Raw genomic sequence first — 20,638 nt, 5'->3', positions numbered from 1 at the left:
AAAGGTATAATTTAAAAGTGAAGGTATTGAAATATTGACTATAAAATGCGCATGCTTTCGTAGGCGATGCATGTGTGAATGTAAGTAAAGAGGATACAGCGCTTGAGCGTAATACATACCAAAGGAAGACAGTAAATCAAAAGAGAGACGAAGTAACTTGTCAGAATGGTAGCTGGAGAGGGACACGGTGATGCCGGGACCAGGATTCGTTGTTGGATTGGTTAGTAAAGTTCAGTGTCATCCAAGTGCTACCTGCTACTATCCAACTGAATTATTCTCCTCGGATAAATAGATTTAATTAATAAAATAAAACCGGTGAATATATTAATTTGTTTAAAACGCATGACGGGAAATATATTAATTTTCTACTGTCACTATCATCTGTCTCTGATAATCCATAGTTGATACTCATTGGATCACATCATCTGTAATTTGGCAGCTGGATTAATATTCATAAAAGTGTTTTACAATGGCGATGGGCAAAGGGTTTCGTATTTACGAAAAATTAAAACCTCCAAGTCCTCATTCGCTTATTTTGGAGCATCGTAACTGTAAGGATACTGTGCTCTTTGAATCACAAGCAGTCGCGGTTCTTTGTAAGTATTGTTGTCGTAATATACCTCGCTTGTTCATAATACTTGGATGTGATACTCAAGTTGGCTGACAACTGTCAATTTTTTTTTTTAATTAAAATTAACTTACCAGATAGTTGATAATTTTAAGAATTTTTGTAACAAATCAATTATGGCAAAAAAAATTGACATTTTGAAATTTTTAAAAACTACGAATGCAATTTTTTTAAAATAATTTTTTGGAGCAAATTTGTTTTTTACAAAAAAATTAAAAAATTGTCAAATAACATAATTTTTTATAACATTAAAGTTAGCTGACACTTGACAATTTTTTTATTTTCTGTAACAAAAAAATTATTTTTAAAAAATTGCATTATTAATTTATTATAATTTCTACAAGTCCATTATTTTGATAATTTTTTTTTGACTATACATTATTTGTTAAAGAAAATTTAAAAAATTGTCAAGTGACAGCTAAATTTAATTCAATAATTTTTTTTTTATATTTATAAAAAATCAATTTAAATAAAAAAAATGCTCTAAAAAATTTTCACTTTTATTTTCATATGTAAAATTTTTTTTCTAATAATTTCATTGATAAAAAATTATTAAAAAAGTCATTATGTTTGTCAACTTTAGTGTCATTACTTGAATTAACCAACATTTGAAGATTTTTGTAAACTTTTATTTATTATGATTACACTGAAGTTGACAGAAATTAAAAATTTTCTTAAAATTTTACAAAAATAAAATTATTATGAAAAATAAATTCAAATTGAAAATTTTACATGTGAAAATTAAATAAAATTATTAATGGATATTTTTATAATACTAAAGTTAGCGGTCAGCTGTCAATTTAAAAAATTTTTTTAACAAATTAATTATAATAAAAAAAATGCTAAAAATTTTTATTAATTTTCACATGTGAAATTTTTTAATAAAATTTTTTTTTTTAATTTAATTGCTAAAAAATTCGAAAAAAAACATTTTAATATCTGTCAACTTCAGTGTTATTTATTTTTACTGTAATTGGATTGTTATAAAAATTTTTTAAATTGATAGTTATTATCTAACTTCAGAGTCAGTAATTTTAACAAATTTATAATAAATTATAGTAAAGTAAGTTAGCTGATAAATTTTTTTAATTTTTGTTAAAAATCAATTTAAATACAAAGAATTATTTAAAAAATTTCGAATGCTTGTTTACTTCAATGTTGATTAATAAAAAACAAAATTTTAATTCTAGAATTAAAAAAAAAAAATTATTGTAATTTTTTAAAATATTTTTTTAGAGTAATTTATTAATTTTTAAAAAGTCAAAAAACTATCAAATATCTGCTAATATACTATTTATTGATAATTGTAATAACAATAATAATAATAAAAAAAGAATACATAACAATAACTATTAATAGCTAATAACAGTGGGCGTAGAAATAAGTAATCAATTCTCCAATTCAGAGAATTGATAACAAAATTATTTCAATGTCAAATAAATAATCTTCATAAGAAAAAAAAAATAATTTTTGATAAGGTAAATCTCTTGGTATTATTTACAAATCCAAATAATTAAAATAACTTTACAGCTGCGCAAGAAACCGAGTCCTTGAAGTCTCAGTACACAAAACTGCTAGATGCCTACGGATGTCTGGGAGTGCTCCAGCTGAATGCTGGGGAAAATACCCACCTGTACCTGGTGTTGGTGACCGGCTGTTTTTCCATGGGCAAGATAGGCGACTCGGAGATATTTAGAATCACCCAGACACACTTTGTTCCTCTGCATTACACGCAAGGAAACGAGGACAGAGTTTCCGAAGTTCGGAAGGTCTTGAACTCTGGTACATTTTACTTCTCTTGGACTGCTGGGACACACGAAGCTCTTGATATTACCTTGAGTGTACAGCGAAGATATAAATCAACGTGTACTGATAATAGATTTTTCTGGTGAGTCGATCAATAAACAAATATACTTATTATTATTATTATTATCATCATACACAGTCGGTTAAATTTTTTTATTTAAATTCAAACCAGGAATCGTATGCTTCACATTCACTTGCTGAGATATGGAGTCGATACAAATCAATGGTTATTGAAGGCGATGTGTGGAAGTGTTGAAATACGGACTGTTTATGTTGGTCACAGGCAAGCTAGAGCTGTTGTTGTTTCACGACTAAGTTGTGAACGTGCTGGTACCAGGTAAAATTACAATTGATAATATTTTATTTATTTATTCTTGATAATGTATAAACATCATTTTTTATGATACTGAATTTAACAAACATTTAAAAATTTTACTATAACAATTAAATTATAACGAAAAAAAATCCACATATAGAGATTTAAAAAAAAATAGCACTATGTGACTGCTATGACTTTTTAACTATAAATAAATAAAATTTTGTTTTATTAAATAATTACTTTTGTTAAATTGCACTGTACTTTCTTAACGATTGGCGTTTTTTAAGATATAAGCTCATCCCGATGTTACACTCATCAAGAGCTTTCATTTGAGTATCCACATGCATTTTGATATATTTTTCATATATACATATATATATAATATATAAAATATATTAAAAATTGATGTGGGTACTCAAATGAAAGGTCTCGATAAGTGTAATGTCGAGATGAGCTTATATCTTTAAAAATGTCAATAGCTCACAAGATACAAGGTCATTTCTTAATTATGTATCTAGAGATAGAGCATTTTCGAATGCAGCCTAAATACTTATCATAATAAATTGACTATTGATAATAATGTAATGAAACCTTGAAAAGACAAATTCAAGTCAAGGCCTTTGCAGTAACACTAAATTTCACTAAAAAAAAACCGATTATATCATATAACTATTCTGGACACAAAATTTTTCTTATTTTCTTAATAATATAGATTATAAGTACAAATTTTTAATAATAAATATTGTTTTTTTATAATAATTTATGAGTCATAAAAATTCAAAGAATTGAAAAATTTCTGCTAATTTCAGTATCATAATTTTATTTATTGCGTAAGATTTTTATATTAATAAAAAATAAAAAAATAAATTATTTACAGATTTAATGTCCGCGGGACAAATGACGATGGACATGTAGCAAATTTCGTCGAAACCGAGCAAATAATTTATTTAGACAATGAAGTGACATCCTACATCCAAACTCGCGGCTCAGTCCCGTTATTTTGGGAGCAACCAGGAATCCAAGTGGGTTCTCACAAGGTAAAAATATCCCGCGGTTTTGATACAGCATCTCCAGCATTCGACCGTCACCTGAGTATGATAAAGCAGCGATATGGTCAGCAAGTAATAATAAATTTGCTGGGCTCTAGTTTAATCGGTAGCAAAGAAAGTGAAGCGATGTTGAGCCAAATGTTCCAAAGCCACCACAATTTATCCCAGCACAAAGACGTACCTCACATAATATTCGATTACCATCAGGAGTGTCGTGGTGGCAACATGAAGAATCTCTCCAAGCTGAAAGCGAAAGTTGAAAAGTATTTAGATTCCTTTTCACTATTTTACGCCGTAGGAACATCCGTGATCAACGAGCAGGTCGGTACAATTCGTACTAATTGTCTCGACTGCTTAGACAGGACTAATTGCGTTCAGACATTCTTAGCTTTGGAGATTCTGTCGAAGCAACTGAGCCTTCTGAAATTATTCGAGAAGCAGCAATTGGTATCAAGATTCGAGGAAGTCTTCCGTCAAATGTGGATAAACAACGGTAATGAAGTGAGTAAAATTTACGCAGGCACCGGAGCTATTCAAGGAAGCTCAAAGTTGATGGACGGCGCCCGGTCAGCAGCTCGAACAATTCAAAATAATTTATTAGACTCAAGTAAGCAGGAAGCTATTGATATTTTATTATTAGGCTCAACACTCAATACTGAGCTGGCAGATCGAGCGCGGCTATTATTACCATCGAACATGCTCCACGCTCCACCAAGTGTCTTGAGAGAAATGTGCAAGCGTTACAGCGAGTATTTGAGAACAATGAATCTGCGCATCGGCGTGGGAACTTACAACGTAAACGGTGGAAAACATTTCCGGAGTGTTGTTTACAAGGATGTATCCTTGTCGGATTGGTTACTCGACGCCCCACGCAATACAACATATCTATTAGCGCCAGATGATGACGGCGTCCCGGTGGATGTCTTTGCCGTTGGATTCGAGGAGATAGTTGACCTGAATGCGAGTAATATAATGGCAGCTAGCAGCGATAACGCCCGAGCGTGGGCAGAAGAGCTGCAAAAAGTAATCTCAAGAGATACTGAATATATTTTGGTAACTTATCAGCAATTAGTCGGAGTGTGCTTGTATCTGTTCATACGACCGCAGCACGCGCCTTATTTACGAGACGTAGCGGTAGACTGCGTAAAAACGGGCCTCGGAGGAGCTACAGGTAACAAAGGTGCTGCTGCAATAAGGTGCGTGTTGTACTCAACGTCATTCTGCTTCGTTTGCGCCCATTTCGCAGCTGGCCAGTCGCAAGTCAGCGAAAGAAACGCTGACTATGCCGAGATAACCAGAAAGTTAGCTTTTCCAATGGGCAGAACACTCAACACTCACGACTATGTCTTCTGGTGCGGCGATTTTAATTATCGGGTTGACATGGACAAGGATGAAATGAAAGATTTGATAAAAAATAATGAGCTGGACCAGATACTCCAGTTTGATCAACTGCTGGTTCAACAGGAGCAAGGAAATGTGTTCAAAAATTTTATAGAAGGTCCCATCACCTTTCCTCCGACTTACAAGTACGATTTATTTTCAGACGACTATGATACCAGCGAAAAGTGTCGTCAGCCTGCTTGGACAGATCGAGTTCTTTGGAAGCGACGCAAGCAAATTCCAGACATTGACTCTCCGGCTGATTGGAACCCTGGAAGATTAATTTACTACGGTCGCGCTGAATTGAAACAAAGCGACCATCGTCCCGTTATTGCGATTATTGATGTTGACGTCCACGTGGTCGACCCGGAAAAACGTGAAGCTGTGTTCAAAGAAGTTATTGAGGACCTGGGTCCGCCCGACGGGACTATTATCGTCAAAGCTACCGAGGAGAGCGAAGATATTGACAGCGTGTTTGATGACAATTTTATGCTGGCGCTACTGCAAGAACTTTCTCATATTGGCGAGGTGATTCTCGTGAGGTTTGTCGGAGAAACTATTTGGGTAACGTTCCGCGACGGTCAATGCGCTCTGTCGGCTGCTCGCAAAGGCATGACGCAAGTTTGCGGTCAGACATTGAAGCTGTCATTAAAGTCGCCGCATTGGGTGCAATTAATCCAAAAGGAAATAGAAATTTGCAGCAACACAACGATACCGCAGTACGATGACTCACCTTCGAGGAATGTTTCAAGGCTTGAACACTTGGAAATCGCTGATGATCCCAACTCTGGACGATCCAGTCCGAGTGACGGTAATAGACCACCTAGACCAGCTCCTCCCACGCGCCCGGCTCCTCCACGGAGTCCTGCTCACGAACGCCGACCTCTTCCTCGTGCTGGCGTGATCAGTGTGATGCCCAATCAATTTGCTCCGAGAGTCGACGACTCCGAAAAGTTTGAGAGGCTCTCACCCGAGTCTGCGATTTATGAAGAAATTCTTGACGAACCTCCTAACTATCCCGTTCCCAATCGACCCCCGCCTCCATTACCCAGGTCAACAACCGACTGTCAAGAGTCCAAACCTCCGAATTCTGCTCCTCCGCCTCTTCCACAAAGGCAGATGCCGGTACCACCACCGCAACATCCGCCGCCGAGTTTGCCGCCTCCTAACTTACCTCCGCCAGTTCCTGCTAGATCCGGCGGTGGTCCTCCTATACCTACTCGGAATCTTCAGTAAATGTTTTATTGTTGCGCTGAGGGAGAAAATTTATTTTGAAAAAAATTTGCGTTTTTTTAATAAAAAATTTATTCGTTAGAAATTTTATTTTCTAACTAAAAAAATAAAAATTTTTTAGTTGAAAAAAATTTTTTTTCGATTTGAAAATTTTAGATAAAAATGACACTGGCCTAGTTATTGACACTTGCAATTTTATTTTGATTAAAAAAAAAAAAAAAAAAAAATCAACTCTAATAAATTTATAAATATAATTTTTGAATTACAAATTTTAAGAAAATTATTTTTTTGAGAACATTTAATTTTTTTAATTAGAATAAAATTGCAAATTTCAAGCAACTAGACCAGTGTCAATAACTGGGTCTATTACCTTATATATTAATTTTTTTTTTCAACAAAAAAATTACTATAAAAAAAAATTTTTTTTTTTTCAACTAAGAAATAAGATTCTTTAAAATTTCTAACAAATTAATTTCTTATAATAAAAATGCCCATTTTTTTTTTTTTAATAAATTTTTTTTTCTCTGTGTATTGTGAGAAATTTAATATCCTTAGCCAGTCATAATGATAGTGATTATTTTAATTGATAGCTAAAGTTAGAAATGCCATCTTTATACCTCAACGAAATTTAGCTTAATAAGTTGTCACTGATAACTCAATAACATTCCAAACAAATTTATTTACTGCCTGGTGATTAATTTTATCTTAAGTTATTCTAACTAATTTATTAGGTATTAGTTTAATTAACAAATGATGATCAAAAATATGCACGCTAATAGTAAGTTCAAACCTTAAACTAAGAATATTTGGGTTTACAAAAATTTAATAGATTATTGATTATGCTTGGTAGACCTGCACCAAATCATAATTAATAATTGTAACGTTATGGATAAAAGTTTCAAGTCGTAATAATGAATGTTTGATTTTTTTTTTAATGATAAATATACAATATGCCTAACTACAGTATTCATATGTAACCTCCGTGTATATCACTGTATTTTATGTGAAATATAATCTATTGTTGACCAATTGTTGTAATGTAATAAATGCTACCATTCGTGTAATAATGGATTATAAATAGAAGAAGAATTATAAATGAAATGTTGAATAAAAAAAAGTTTCTATAAAAGTTTTGAAAACACGTATGAGGAATTAAAAGATTATAAAAATACATATTGATATTATTTTTAATTTATTTAGACAGTCTGCATAGATAATGTGTGTCGTATCGTGTAAATATATATATAACATCGAATGCAAATATATTTGATCAATAGTATCTGGATATTTTAAAATAAAAAAAATCTAAACACTGACAGATGTAAAAAATTAAATTTTAAAAGTGTACTGTATTATTTATTTAATAAACAAATAATCAGTGAAGACATATTCACCTAAAAAATAAATTATTTGTTATTATTGCGTATTTTTTTTTTTTTTTTTTTTTTTTTTTTTTTTTAATTAAAATTAATTGTTAACATTTTTTTCTTCTTTAAAAATGCTTTAATCTCAGTCGTCTACATTTAAAATTGTTCATTTAATTATTCTACATATTGTCATTTATAAAAATCAAATTATAAATTAATGTTTTACAAACAAATGGTATAAAAAAGGTTTTTTATAACTAAATGATATTTAAATAATACCGATTACAAAATTTTTCTTATAAAAAAAAAAGTTTCAGTCATGGACACGAGATTTATACATATAATATATTTATAGATCTATAAAATATTTCGTAAATTAATAGTAAAAAATGGAAAGTGATCATAGCTTAATATCTTATTCAATAAAAATTCGCAGATTATTTTATCAAAAGGTATATTATATATATATATACAAAAGTGCACTTGTGTATCGCTGCAATATTAATTACTTATTAAAAAATCTAAGTAATATAAAATGTCATAAATAATATCTTATAAAAAATAATTATCGTCTCAGGAATGATTAATTCAACTTAGCAGTCCGCAATTACTTAAATTATTTTTAATAATCACATCAGTTACCGCGTCAAACACAAACTGAATGTTCGATGTGTCAGTTGCACAGGTAAAGTGTGTGTAGATCTGTTTTTGATCTTTGCGTTTATTTAAATTTTCAAATTTCATTTGCACGTAAGCAGCACACTCTTCGAATGAGTTGCCGCCTTTGTACTCGGGAAAACAGATCGATAGCGGGCTTTTAGCTATTTTCTCCTCAAACAGATCTTTCTTATTTAAAAATAGAATTATAGAGGTGTCTACGAACCACTTACTGTTACAAATCGAATCAAATAGCTTCATTGACTCGATCATGCGGTTCATTTCTTCATCTTCAGCAAGCACAAGGTCGTAGCCACTCAGAGCAACGCAAAATATTATCGCTGTTACTCCCTCGAAGCAGTGAATCCATTTTTTCCTTTCCGATCTCTGGCCGCCGACGTCGAACATTCTAAACAAAAATCACCAAATCTAGATTATTAAGAGAAAAAAAAAAGTTTTGTGTCCGGTTTTTTTTTTTTTTAGTGAAATTTACTGTCATTGCAAAGGTCTTAATTTGAATTTGTGCCTTTTAAAAGTTTCATGTCATTCTCACCGATAGTCAATTTATTATGATAAGTATTTCGGCTGCATTTGAATAAACTCTATCTTTAGATACATAATTAAGAAATGACCTTATATCTCGTGAACTATTGACATTTTTAAAGATATAAGCTCATCTCGACATTACACTTATCGAGACCTTTCATTTGAGTACCCACATCAATTTTTAATATATTTTATATATATTACATATATGTATTTATGAAAAATATGTCAAAAATGCATGTGGGTACTCAAATAAAAGCTCTTGATGAGTGTAACATCGAGATGAGCTTATATCTTTAAAAACGTCAATATTTAAGAAATTACAGTGCAATTTGACAAAAGTCATTATTTAATAAAGCAAAATTTAAATTTTGTATCATTCACAAGTCATGGCAGTTACATACTGGCTGCAAGGTTGCTAGTAAATATAAATAATTTAAAAAACTGCTTAAAAAAATTTAAAAAAAAAAAAAATAATTTACTTGAAATGCAATCCTTTGAAGGCAAAATAAGTCTCTACAATTCCCGTCGTTTTGACGCGTGTCCTCAGGACATCTTGTTGCGTCGGTACATAATTAGGCTGCGCAATCCGATCTAGAGCATTCAAATAATACGCAGCGGAGTCATTTAATTGATATTCTCTGCTACGTGTGAAACAAAGCTGCACTCCTGCATCTTGCCATAATCTCTTCATTAGCAGTACAAGTTCCCCAGTGAGCTCACCCTCCTCTGCCGCGGAAGCTAGGGTAAAAAATTGCCGCGCTGTTTCCTGCAACACAACATTAAATTCATCAATACAGACACGCATTATTTATCCAACAAATTTTTTTTTATCCAGCCAATTTAATTATACTTACAGCTTTATTCGGGTCAGCAAAATTTATTCTCAGCTGGCCCATAGCCCGAATTATCGCCATAAGACTCTGGATCGTGTTGCTGTAAACTACCGGCTTGTATTGCTCACATTCTTCTCTGCTGTATCCAGTTTCGTGGATTATTTTCATCTGTTTCACTATCGTCGATTTACCGGATTCTCCAGCACCTGAAAAAATAAGTCATTACTCATCTTATTTTATATAAATTTTAATCACCAACGTTATCAATTATTTTTAATTGCATCACTTTTTATGAGATTGAAGTTAGCAGAAACTTGGCAATCTTTTTAATTTTTTTTTTTTGAAAAATAAACTAAGCATAGAAAATTATTTATAATTTTTCAGAGTTTCTAAAGATGAAATTTTTAATTAAAATTTGTTTGTTAAAAAAAATTCTTAAAATTATCAGATGTCTCTCAATTTCAGTATCATCATTTTTTATTAAATTTTAGCAACACAAATATTACCCATCGTTTTTCTAGCAATCGCTATCTCGTGAATCATATTTAGTTAATGATTCAACCTCATGGGAGACAATCTTTACATTTATATGTATCATACACGCACACCTATACACAACACATACATCGTCTCTTATAACAATAATAATAATAATAATTACTACCTACAGCGTACAAAAATAGCGTCAATGCTTTAAATTAATTCGGCATTGTAAAAAATGATCAATCTGTCAAGATTAAATCACTTCATTTAATTAGGATGAAATCACTTGATACATAAATATAATAATTCACCAAGTGAAATAAATAATTTACAAAGTTTAAAAAAAAAAAAAAAAATATCGTACCCAGAAGAAGAAGTTTGACCTCACTGGCAGCTCGTTCGCCATCAAGACGTAGATCCTTGTCAATTTTTTTGGATCTTTCGGCCGCAGCCTTTTCACCCGTGTTGCTTACAGCGCATCCCATTCTCGTTTGCTTAATCAAACAATCTTACAATCCAATTGCTGATTTCTTCTCAATGTAGCAAAAAAATAATTTTATAAAAACAATGGTTTATCTAAATCTGACACTTGTTGCTCTGCTAGGACGTGGTGGGAACCGCCCGCTGTCTTATTCTCAACGGCCGTTTATACACGCGTCGCTACAATGAACCTCTATACTCTCGACTGGAAATGCACTTACACTTTACCCGTCTCACAAACACTATTCAGTACTTACACTAAATATATTGCTGCATACACAATTAGGGCCTATAAATATATAAATAAATTAATCTCAGTTTTATATTATTAACAATAATAATAAAATAATTAAAAATGAGTATTGTTGTTGTTTAAAGATACGAACTTCGACGCGCCCACGATTAATTGTTTTCTTTGCCTTAACTTGCGCCGACGCGTCCGTTTAATTCATCCCTCGACGTTCGTTTCTCTTGTTAACTTTTCGCGTTGCTGTGCAATCGGTCATACCATTTCCTACTACCTCACTGTCTACCTATAAACATAATATATATATACCTATAGTAAGTATTTTCACATATGTTGGAAAGTCAACGGGATTGAAAAAAGATATAGATAATTGTGAGGAAATTAAAATTTTTTGATTGGCCAACTGTCATTTATTTTAACGCCATCTTGGAATTAAAATCAAGTTAGCCGACATTTTTTAATTTTTTATTGAAAAAATTTCAATTAAACAATTAAAAAAAAATTGTCACATGTAAAAAACTTGAAAAACTATAAATGCAATTTTTTACAAATATCTTTTTAGTTGTAATTTAATTAATAAAAAAAAATCAAAAATTTTTAGAGCTAACTTCGGTGTTGTCATCTTGGAATCTCTTTTTAAAATAGATGGCGCTTCTGTCAAAACAGATGGCGCAATTTAACAAATACCACAACTACAAACATTTATTTTATTATTATTTTCTTTGTTTTTCTTTCAATCAACAGTCAAAAGTTTTTAACTTTTATTTAATTAGATGTTTTTATTTTTATTTATATATTTTTTAAACTAAAAATTCCAATGGATGATGAATTTCCGGATCCTGATGAGGAATTCGATCTAGTTCCTACAGAAAGTTTAAAAAAAATTAATAATGTAACCGGTGTGTGTTTTTTATTGACTGTCATTTATTTCTATTAATTGTTAATCATTTTTTTTTTTTATTTTTTAGGAATCAACAATACAAAAGTTTCTCAAAATAATTTAACTCAGCCGCTAAAATCTAGTTCAAATGGAAATTCACGTTTTATTTATTCTAATGGCGACGATTTTCCCGATCCAGATGAAGAATTTGATTTGGTCCCAACTGACGTTTATAAAAAATCAAATCATGCTCCCAGTAAGTTTATATAACATTAAAGTTAGCTGTCACTTGACGATTTTTTAATTTTATTTAGCAAAAAAATTTGTTCCAAAAAACTATTTAAAAAAAATTGCATTTTTAATTTTTTTCTTGTCATAATTTATTTGTTACAAAAATTTAAAAAATGATCAAAAATCTACTAAATTAATTTTCATTAAGTTTATTTATTTAATTTTTTAAAAGATTACTAAAGTTAGCCGATGCTATTAATTAATTTATTAAATTGAAACAAAAAAATATTTTTTTAAAATTGCACTTGAAGTTTTTCAAGTTTTTTACAAACTAAGTTTTTTAATAAATTTTTTTATTGTAATTTAATTGCTATAAAAATTAAAAACATTGACAGTTATCAGCTGACTTCAGGACCATTAAATAAATTCTAATTAAATCAACTAACATTTGTTATTAGTAGGTACAAGTACTCAAAAGACACCTCAATGTGAAGTTAATGCTCCAAAACCAGTCAATAAAACTCAAACTAGTACTCCTAGTGACTTTCCAGACCCAGATGAAGAGCTTGAATTCGTTGAATCGACACCTCAGCCTTCCTCTTCAACGAATGAGTCACTAACTGAGCAAGTCAGGAAAAGAACTTATGATGACTTGATGAAGGATGTAGCAGATCTTCTACAAGAAGACATACCCAGTAATTTATTTATTTATTTATTATTTTACTTCTGATAGTGATTCTATAGAGGTGGTACACACCTGTACATAGAACCAGTAGGAATACATAATTACGTCATGTTGCTATTCGATTTTGGAGACCATTTATTACGTAATTTTTTGTTGACCTGGTCATTTTTAACAGTTTATTATAAACTTTTAAATTGACAAATAAATTTTTTTATCTACAAATGTATTATTATTCCAGGTTCTAGTCGCTTGAGAAGAGAAAAAAGGCCGAGATGGGACCAGCCAGATTTGATAATTGAAGCCATTTTAAACCAGAAACAAAAAGTTCAACAAAGATACGAGAAAGACGTTGATAATCCTCGTTTTTTGAATTCTAATTACTCTGAGTAAGTCAATTAATTTGAACTTATAAGGGTGAAAAATTTTCGGTAGACTTGGCTGTTGATTTTAATATTAATTTTAATTTTAATAAATTCAGTGATCCGGAGAGAGAAACAATAACTACTAGAGTGCCTTCTTGGAATTTCGTTGCCTTAACTCGTCCCTATGATTCTCAACGCTTGTATGTTCGAGTTAAACCAGACGCTGTAATTAATCCCATTAAAGTAAACTCATCGTCTGGTCTGCTTTCAGTCAGCTATGATAAATTAAAAGCCGACGCTGAAAAAATTGTACGTAAAATTTTATATTATTTTAATTTAAAATTAATTGAATAATTTGGTTTTAGTTAGCATATAAAGCAAAAGAAAAATCGATAACATCTAGATCAGCAAGAAAAAAAAAGGGTGAAGATGTACTGTGGGTTGATAAATATCGTCCAAAAAAATACATGGAGCTTCTTACCGATGAAACAACCAACCGCGAATTTTTACGCTGGATGAAACTTTGGAACAAGGTTGTGTTCAACCGTGAGATAGTCATGAGAAAAAAAAATTCATCGACAAATAACTCGTTCAAGTCACGAAACTTTAACAATAATAAATCAGATAGAATAAATTCGTCGAGAGAGGGTGGATTTAATGCCTATAAATTCGGAGATAATTACAACAATGAAGAGCTTGTAGATAAAAAAGGATTTCCTTTACATAGAATTGCATTGCTCAGCGGACCTCCGGGTCTTGGAAAAACGACATTAGCACATTTGGTGGCTAGACACGCTGGTTATAATGTCGTCGAAATCAATGCGAGTGATGACCGTAGTCCGGAGGCATTCAGACAGGCTCTATTAGCTTCTACGCAAATGAAATCGATGATTGGTGCTGATCCAAGGCCTAATTGTCTGGTTTTAGATGAAATTGATGGCGCTCCAGCAGCCTCAATAGAATTACTACTCAAGTTCGTTCAAGGAAAATTATCTGAAAAGGGTAAAAAGTCCAAGTCAGCTGAGAAAAATAATGAGTTTTGTAAAAGACCTATCGTTTGTATCTGTAATGAGTTGTACACTCCAGCGTTGAGGTAGTTATTTTTATTCATAAATTTTTAATAGTTTGAGCCTGTAATTGATGAAAAAATTTTTCAGGCCTTTACGAGCGGTAGCTTTTTCAATATACGTTCCTAGAATCACCCCGGCAGCTCTGAGCGATCGGTTACTAACAATTGCTCATAGGGAGAGACTCGATGTGGATCAACGGGTCCTTTTACAGATAGCCGAAAAGTCAGGGTGTGATGTGAGGTCGTGTGTTAATGCCTTGCAATACATGGGTGATGACTGTGAAAAAACTAATCTGGATCTTAGTCTGAAAGATTCTAAGGGGCTGTTTGAATTTTGGAAAGATATGTTTCTAGTTCCTCATGATAAAACTGGACCTCTTTCTTTACGAGAAAGAGTTCAGAGGGTTTTAAAATCAGCTTACAGTAGTAAGTAATATCATTGTTATTATAACAACTACAAATAATTAATAATACTAAAGTTAGCCGACATTGTGAATTTTTTTTTAATTATTAAATTACTACTAAGTAATATTTTTAAAAAATTGCACTTATAGTTTTTAAAGTTTTTTAAAAATAGAATTTATTTTTTAACTTTGTTGTAATAATTTTTTTTCACAAAAAAATTCTAAAAACTTTTAGATGTCAGCTAAATTAATTTTCATAAATAATTATACTAAAATTAGCCGACGTTCAACAACTCTTTACTTTTTTTCATAAATTAAACTTTCATTTATAAATACTATAATTTATGAAATACATTAGAAGTTTTTTTTAGAATTTTGTAGCAATTAAATTATTATGAAAAAAAATTAAAATAAAAAAATTCCATATGTGAAAATAAAAAAAATTATTAATGGAAATTGTTATAATTTTTTAGACAACTCAGAACGATTTGTCCAAGGAATTTTTGAAAATTACCCACCAAATTGTCACGATAATTTAAACAAAGTATCTGGATCTTTAGAATGGTTTCAATTTTACGACCAAGTAACAACAGTTGTGGCGACTAAAAATGATTGGCAAGTAATGCCGTACACAAATTATGCTTTTGCATCCTGGCATTTAGGTTTTGCACTTCCGAGAGCTCCAAAGTTATCGTTTCCCTACACAGCAACTGAGGTGAATAAAAGTAAAAAAAAATAAAAACTATAATTATAATTTTTTTAATAATTTCATTTTTTAGGTGAGTCAAAAAATAAAAAAAACAATAACATTGGTATCAGCAGCTCAAAGATCTTGTGGTCTAAGTGCTCTAGTGATAATTCTGGACCTTGCTCCGCTGTCATTCGAATTACTGACACCCCGACTTCGTTCTGTCGCTATTAATTTATATACTGCAAAAGAAAAGTCGGACTTGGATCACCTGATAGATGTAATGCTGAGTCTCAAGCTTGCACTCGTTCAAGACAGAAAGGAGGACGGCTCTCTGGACTACGTTATTGAACCGTAATAAATATTTTTGATTTTAATTTAAAAAAAAAAAAAAAAAAAAAAAATAGAACTATTTTTTATTTTATTTAATTCACCAGAGATTTGTTTGAAATCGGCATTTTTCCTGATTGTAAGCAACGCAAAGGACTATCTTACACCGTGAAGCAAATAGTATCCCGAGAAATCGAAGCTGAAAGAGTAAAGCGAGCAGCGATAGCCACGAGAGCTGAAAGCCTTAAAGAAAATAAATCAGCGTCGACTGAAAATGCAAAAGATGAATTTGCTAAACCTAATCCAGTTAACAGACCAAATCATATAGATCGCGTGGAGCGTATCACGCTGAATGATGATCTTAAAGATCCAGTAAGTTTATTTGAATTTTTTTTTTAGTCGATAATTGACACTTGCAATTTTATTCTAATTAAAAAAATAAAACGTTCTCAAAAAAACCAATTATCTTAAAATTTATAATTAAATATATCAAATATATAAAATATATGAAAAATTGATGTGGGTACTAAATAAAATTGCAAGAGTCAATAACTGGGTTTTTTTATCTTAGTGATGTTGTAATTTTCTAAATAACTTTCAGAAATTCCGAGACTTCTTCAAGAACTTCAAGCTACCTCCCAAGATACCTGATCCAACGTCTCCTGAACAGACATCTCCGAAAGATGAGCGAGTCGACCAACGAATCAAAAAAATAGTTCATACAAACGGAGTGTGGTTCAAGTATATAGAAGGTTATAGTAACGCAGTTCGACGAACAGTAAGAATGAAAGATATTTTATAATAATTTTTATTATATAATTAAATTCAATTATAAAACAAATATTAATTAAATGATTTTTTTTATATTCATAACATGCAAATCAATGTAATCGTCTCAGTCTAGTATTGAATGTAATTAGTTATTAATTTTAAGTTATTACCTAATACGGAAGTAGTAACAAAGATAACGGACAGTTATTAATATATATAACAGTTATATTGTTATATCTTATTTATAACAAAAAATACTTGTGATTTGATTAACAGTTTGAAATTTAAATATTAGATTCGAGACTGGTGAAAAATTAAGCTTCCAGATCTTCAGCAGCTTCTTCGTCTTCATAACATTCCTCATCCTCAGCAGTCGCTTCCTAAAAATTTTTAATAATTTATTTATTATTATTTTTAATAAAATATTAATTTAATTATTTTAATTGAAAACAAAATAAATTAAAAAATTTTTTTTAAAAATTAAATGAAAAAAAAAAAAATTACCTGGTATTGTTGGTACTCCGAAACCAAGTCATTCATATTAGATTCAGCTTCAGTGAACTCCATTTCATCCATACCTTCGCCAGTGTACCAATGAAGGAAAGCCTTGCGTCTAAACATCGCGGTGAATTGTTCGCTGATCCGTTTGAAAATTTCTTGAATAGCGGTCGTGTTACCAATGAAAGTCGCGGACATTTTAAGACCACGAGGTGGAATGTCGCAGACAGCGACCTTGACATTGTTGGGAATCCATTCAACGAAGTAGCTTGAATTTTTATTCTGTACGCTGAGCATATGTTCGTCGACTTCTCTCATCGACAATTGACCGCGGAAAATGGCTGCCACTGTCAGGTAACGTCCGTGTCTTGGGTCACACGCCGTCATCATGTTCTTTGAGTCAAACATCTAAAAAAAATTTTTATTTTTAATTAAATCCTTCTTTTTATTCATATAATTTTCAGCAAATTTTTTATTATATACCTGTTGTGTGAGCTCAGAAACTGATACAGCACGATATTGCTGGCTTCCCCGGGCAGTAAGTGGAGCAAAGCCAGGCATGAAGAAGTGAAGCCGTGGGAAAGGTACCATGTTCACAGCTAGTTTACGAAGATCTGCATTCAATTGTCCGGGGAATCTCAAGCAAGTTGTTACTCCAGACATTGTCATCTGTACAAATAATTATTTCATTTTAATAATGGGTCTTAATTAAAAAAAGAATAATAATAACAATAAATATAAATTTTTCTTAAAATATTATTATTATTATTATTATTACTCTAGATATATATTTAAGAAATGACCTTGTATCTTGTGAGCTATTGACATTTTTAAAAATATAAGCTCATCTCGACATTACACTTATCGAGACCTTTCATTTGAGTACCCACATCAATTTTTCATATATTTTATATATTTATATATATGTATATATGAAAAATATATCAAAATGCATGTGGGTACTCAAATGAAAGCTCTTGGTGAGTGTAACATCAGGATGAGCTTATATCTTCAAAAACATCAATATTTAAGAAAGTACAGTGCAATTTAACAGGAGTCATTATTTAAAAAAAAATTTTTTTATTTTTTATAGTTATTATTGTTATTATAGATTTTTGATGTCAAAATCATAATAATAATAATAATAATAATAATAATAATAATAATAATAATAATAATAATAGTTACCGAAACTAAGTGGTTCAAATCCCCATAAGTAGGTGAAGAGAGCTTAAGCGTTCTGAAGCAAATATCATAGAGCGCTTCGTTGTCTATACAGAAAGTCTCGTCGGTGTTCTCAACCAGCTGATGAACTGATAAAGTAGCATTGTAAGGCTCTACGACGGTATCAGAAACCTGAAAAATAAAAATTAATCCTTCTGATTAGCAAAAGCCCTAGATTTTATCTATTTGTGAATAAATTAAAACGGCTTCTTACTTTAGGTGAAGGGAAGACACTGAAGGAAGCCATAATTCGGTCTGGATATTCCTCACGAATTTTAGAAATGAGCAGAGTTCCCATTCCCGAGCCGGTACCACCTCCCAGTGAATGAGTCAGCTGGAAACCCTGAAGGCAATCACAGCCCTCAGACTCTCGTCTCACAACTTCAAGTACCGCGTCAACGAGCTCTGCTCCTTCGGTGTAGTGTCCTTTGGCCCAGTTGTTGCCTATTAATTGGAAGAAAAAAAATTAATTTTTAAGTGAAAAAATTATTCTATTATCCAATTTAAGATTATTATTGTTATTTTGTTATACCTGCACCGCTTTGGCCAAATACAAAATTATCTGGACGGAACATTTGACCAGTAGGTCCACTGCGGATTGAATCCATTGTTCCTGGTTCCAAATCCACCAAGATTGCTCGTGGGACGTATTTATGATCTAAAAAAAAATGTGAAAATTATTGTTGCATATATTTAATAATTTTATAACAAAATAATGGTTAAAAAAAAATTTTTTTCAATTTTTTTGTAATAATTTTTGGTAATTATTTACTAAGTGGGGTCATATTTTTGGCCATATCTAGGTGAAAAATTAATATTTCTTAATATTTTTATTAGATTTCATAAAAATCTAACAACTGTTCATTTTTTAATAATTAAAAAAAAAAAAAATATATCAAAATTAAAAAAAAAAAAATTTGTTCAAAAAAAATGAAAATTAAAATGGCAGACCCGACTTGTAAATAATTACCTAATTTTTTTAATAAAAAAAATTTTGTTTTGTCATAATTTATTTACTCCAAAAATTATTAAAATTATCCAACCAAATATTTGGTAAATTGTTATTAAACTTACTATTAGCTTCATTGTAATAAACATCGATACGCTGCAACTGCAAATCGCTTGTACCATTGTAGTGTCCAGTTGGATCAATGCCATGTTCATCAGAAATTACCTCCCAAAACTGTCAATAAATAATAATAATTACATTAATTAATATTATTCCAAATTTTCATAAAAAAAATAAAAAACAAGTCTGATTTTAGATTTCGGCTAAATTTTGTAAAAATGATTCTAAAATAGCAAAACGCATGAGCAAATTACTTCTCTTGCTCCGAACAACTCTATATAATACAACGTAGTTATTTATAAAGCACAAGCAGTTTTAAAATTTCTCCTCTCACACGTTTATTCGTCACGTAAACTACCCGACATATAATTTAACTATTTCTTAAATTCAATTATTTTATTACCCACAATTTAATTTATCGCTAGATAAAATATTATTTTTATCTGTATTTGACAATAATTTTAATCCCACACTTAAATATGATTCATTGAATTGTTATCTACGTTTTTTCCAACACAAAAATATTTTTCTTTTCAATAATCTCAATTAAACTATTGATTAATTCTCATTAACATAAAGACGCGCGAATTTGTAAAGATGCGCAGTTCCAAACACGTGGAAAAATTTAATTTAATTTTAATGATAATTAAATAAAATAAATATTAATTTAATTAATCGCTCTGTTTAAATAAATTGACTGAAAAATAATTATTAAAAAAAAATGTTGTAATATTATAAAATTAATTAACATTAAAAAAAAATATATATATATATATATATATATATATAAATATATATCTGACCTTCGAACCAATTTGGTTCCCACATTGACCGGCTTGCAAGTGAATAATTTCCCTCATGTTTATATATATGATAAAAAAAAAACTTGGTAAATTATTTAATTTAATGTAAAATAATAATAAAATAAATTTTTAAGTTAAATTTGTTGAAATAGCAATAAAATGAAACGGTATTTCAAGTTAACACGCTATGATGCTCCGGTAACAACGTTCACAATGGAAATATTAAAATGAAACGGTAACTCAGTTGTACGTTATACGTTAAGATGACTAAATCCAATAAATGTAACCACAAGTACGTGAGCAAGAACTCGAACGCATTTTTCTCTTCAGAACATAACGATACACACGCAGCAATGCCAGTACGGAGAGTTGATGAACTTCGAGAGGAAATATTAGTGAGAAGAGAAAATTTACTGTGTTGGTAGGTCGACTGCTCAGAAATTACTATCGTATCAACAGTATACTGCTCAAGAAATTACTCTCTCTATTTCTTTTTCTCTTATCTCACTAAATCTATAGAGTCTAAGCATCTTAGCTCACCACTTCACACCTGATAGAATCAATTAATACATATGTATTTACTTATCGCTTGT

At 30.7% G+C, this 20,638-nt stretch overlaps 4 protein-coding genes across 5 annotated transcripts; 2 read left to right on the top strand and 2 right to left on the bottom strand.

The window, feature by feature from the left end:
- Positions 1-230: 230 nt before the first annotated feature.
- Synj (synaptojanin) lies at positions 231-7,821 on the top strand. 2 transcript variants are annotated; one of them, XM_074246292.1, is made up of 5 exons: positions 298-315; positions 402-596; positions 2,159-2,516; positions 2,607-2,771; positions 3,631-7,821. In XM_074246292.1, exons 2-5 carry the CDS (start codon positions 470-472, stop codon positions 6,416-6,418), a joined length of 3,438 nt encoding a protein of 1,145 aa, XP_074102393.1. In that variant the 5' UTR covers positions 298-315; positions 402-469; the 3' UTR covers positions 6,419-7,821. The 2 variants fall into 2 exon arrangements, with proteins under 2 accessions (XP_074102384.1, XP_074102393.1); XM_074246283.1 differs by having other exon boundaries at positions 231-596.
- On the bottom strand, positions 6,620-11,321 carry Galphai (G protein alpha i subunit). Its single transcript, XM_074246367.1, has 5 exons — positions 11,171-11,321; positions 10,669-11,073; positions 9,843-10,027; positions 9,468-9,754; positions 6,620-8,848 (listed from the first exon to the last, which is right to left on the bottom strand). The coding sequence occupies exons 2-5, from the start codon at positions 10,787-10,789 to the stop codon at positions 8,371-8,373; spliced, it is 1,071 nt and encodes a 356-aa protein (XP_074102468.1). The 5' UTR covers positions 10,790-11,073; positions 11,171-11,321; the 3' UTR covers positions 6,620-8,370.
- Positions 11,322-11,778: 457 nt separating this feature from the next.
- On the top strand, positions 11,779-16,521 carry Cutlet (chromosome transmission fidelity protein 18 homolog). The gene is made up of 11 exons (XM_074246303.1): positions 11,779-11,930; positions 12,000-12,167; positions 12,601-12,837; positions 13,066-13,213; positions 13,306-13,498; positions 13,555-14,282; positions 14,347-14,684; positions 15,136-15,377; positions 15,442-15,704; positions 15,788-16,052; positions 16,282-16,521. Exons 1-11 carry the CDS (start codon positions 11,849-11,851, stop codon positions 16,480-16,482), a joined length of 2,865 nt encoding a protein of 954 aa, XP_074102404.1. The 5' UTR covers positions 11,779-11,848; the 3' UTR covers positions 16,483-16,521.
- LOC141529689 (tubulin beta-2 chain-like) lies at positions 16,471-20,344 on the bottom strand. The gene is made up of 8 exons (XM_074246357.1): positions 20,046-20,344; positions 19,248-19,356; positions 18,706-18,831; positions 18,388-18,617; positions 18,138-18,305; positions 17,433-17,618; positions 16,956-17,357; positions 16,471-16,831 (listed from the first exon to the last, which is right to left on the bottom strand). Exons 1-8 carry the CDS (start codon positions 20,100-20,102, stop codon positions 16,766-16,768), a joined length of 1,344 nt encoding a protein of 447 aa, XP_074102458.1. The 5' UTR covers positions 20,103-20,344; the 3' UTR covers positions 16,471-16,765.
- Positions 20,345-20,638: the final 294 nt, after the last annotated feature.

Source organism: Cotesia typhae, unplaced genomic scaffold (assembly GCF_013202065.1).
Source record: "Cotesia typhae breed Kobodo isofemale line unplaced genomic scaffold, CoteBio_Ctyphae contig_119, whole genome shotgun sequence".
NCBI classification, from domain to species: Eukaryota; Metazoa; Arthropoda; class Insecta; order Hymenoptera; family Braconidae; genus Cotesia; species Cotesia typhae.
Note: the sequence above shows the minus strand (reverse complement) of the source record. Positions and strands in the feature narration are given on the sequence as shown.

Excerpts from the sequence above, each read along its gene's own strand:
- Cutlet (XM_074246303.1), top strand. The coding sequence starts at position 11,849 with ATGGATGATGAATTTCCGGATCCTGATGAGGAATTCGATCTAGTTCCT. Across the intron at positions 12,168-12,600 it reads AAAATCAAATCATGCTCCCA|TAGGTACAAGTACTCAAAAG; the intron begins GTAAGTTTATAT and ends ATTTGTTATTAG. Across the intron at positions 14,283-14,346 it reads TTGTACACTCCAGCGTTGAG|GCCTTTACGAGCGGTAGCTT; the intron begins GTAGTTATTTTT and ends AAAATTTTTCAG.
- LOC141529689 (XM_074246357.1), bottom strand. The coding sequence starts at position 20,102 with ATGAGGGAAATTATTCACTTGCAAGCCGGTCAATGTGGGAACCAAATT. Across the intron at positions 18,618-18,705 it reads ATTTGGCCAAAGCGGTGCAG|GCAACAACTGGGCCAAAGGA; the intron begins GTATAACAAAAT and ends TCCAATTAATAG. Across the intron at positions 18,306-18,387 it reads GTGTCTTCCCTTCACCTAAA|GTTTCTGATACCGTCGTAGA; the intron begins GTAAGAAGCCGT and ends TTTATTTTTCAG.
- Synj (XM_074246283.1), top strand. The coding sequence starts at position 470 with ATGGCGATGGGCAAAGGGTTTCGTATTTACGAAAAATTAAAACCTCCA. Across the intron at positions 597-2,158 it reads ACAAGCAGTCGCGGTTCTTT|CTGCGCAAGAAACCGAGTCC; the intron begins GTAAGTATTGTT and ends ATAACTTTACAG. Across the intron at positions 2,772-3,630 it reads TGTGAACGTGCTGGTACCAG|ATTTAATGTCCGCGGGACAA; the intron begins GTAAAATTACAA and ends AATTATTTACAG.
- Galphai (XM_074246367.1), bottom strand. The coding sequence starts at position 10,789 with ATGGGATGCGCTGTAAGCAACACGGGTGAAAAGGCTGCGGCCGAAAGA. Across the intron at positions 10,028-10,668 it reads GGTCAAACTTCTTCTTCTGG|GTGCTGGAGAATCCGGTAAA; the intron begins GTACGATATTTT and ends TTATTTTTTCAG. Across the intron at positions 8,849-9,467 it reads TTCAAAGGATTGCATTTCAA|AATGTTCGACGTCGGCGGCC; the intron begins GTAAATTATTTT and ends ATTTTTGTTTAG.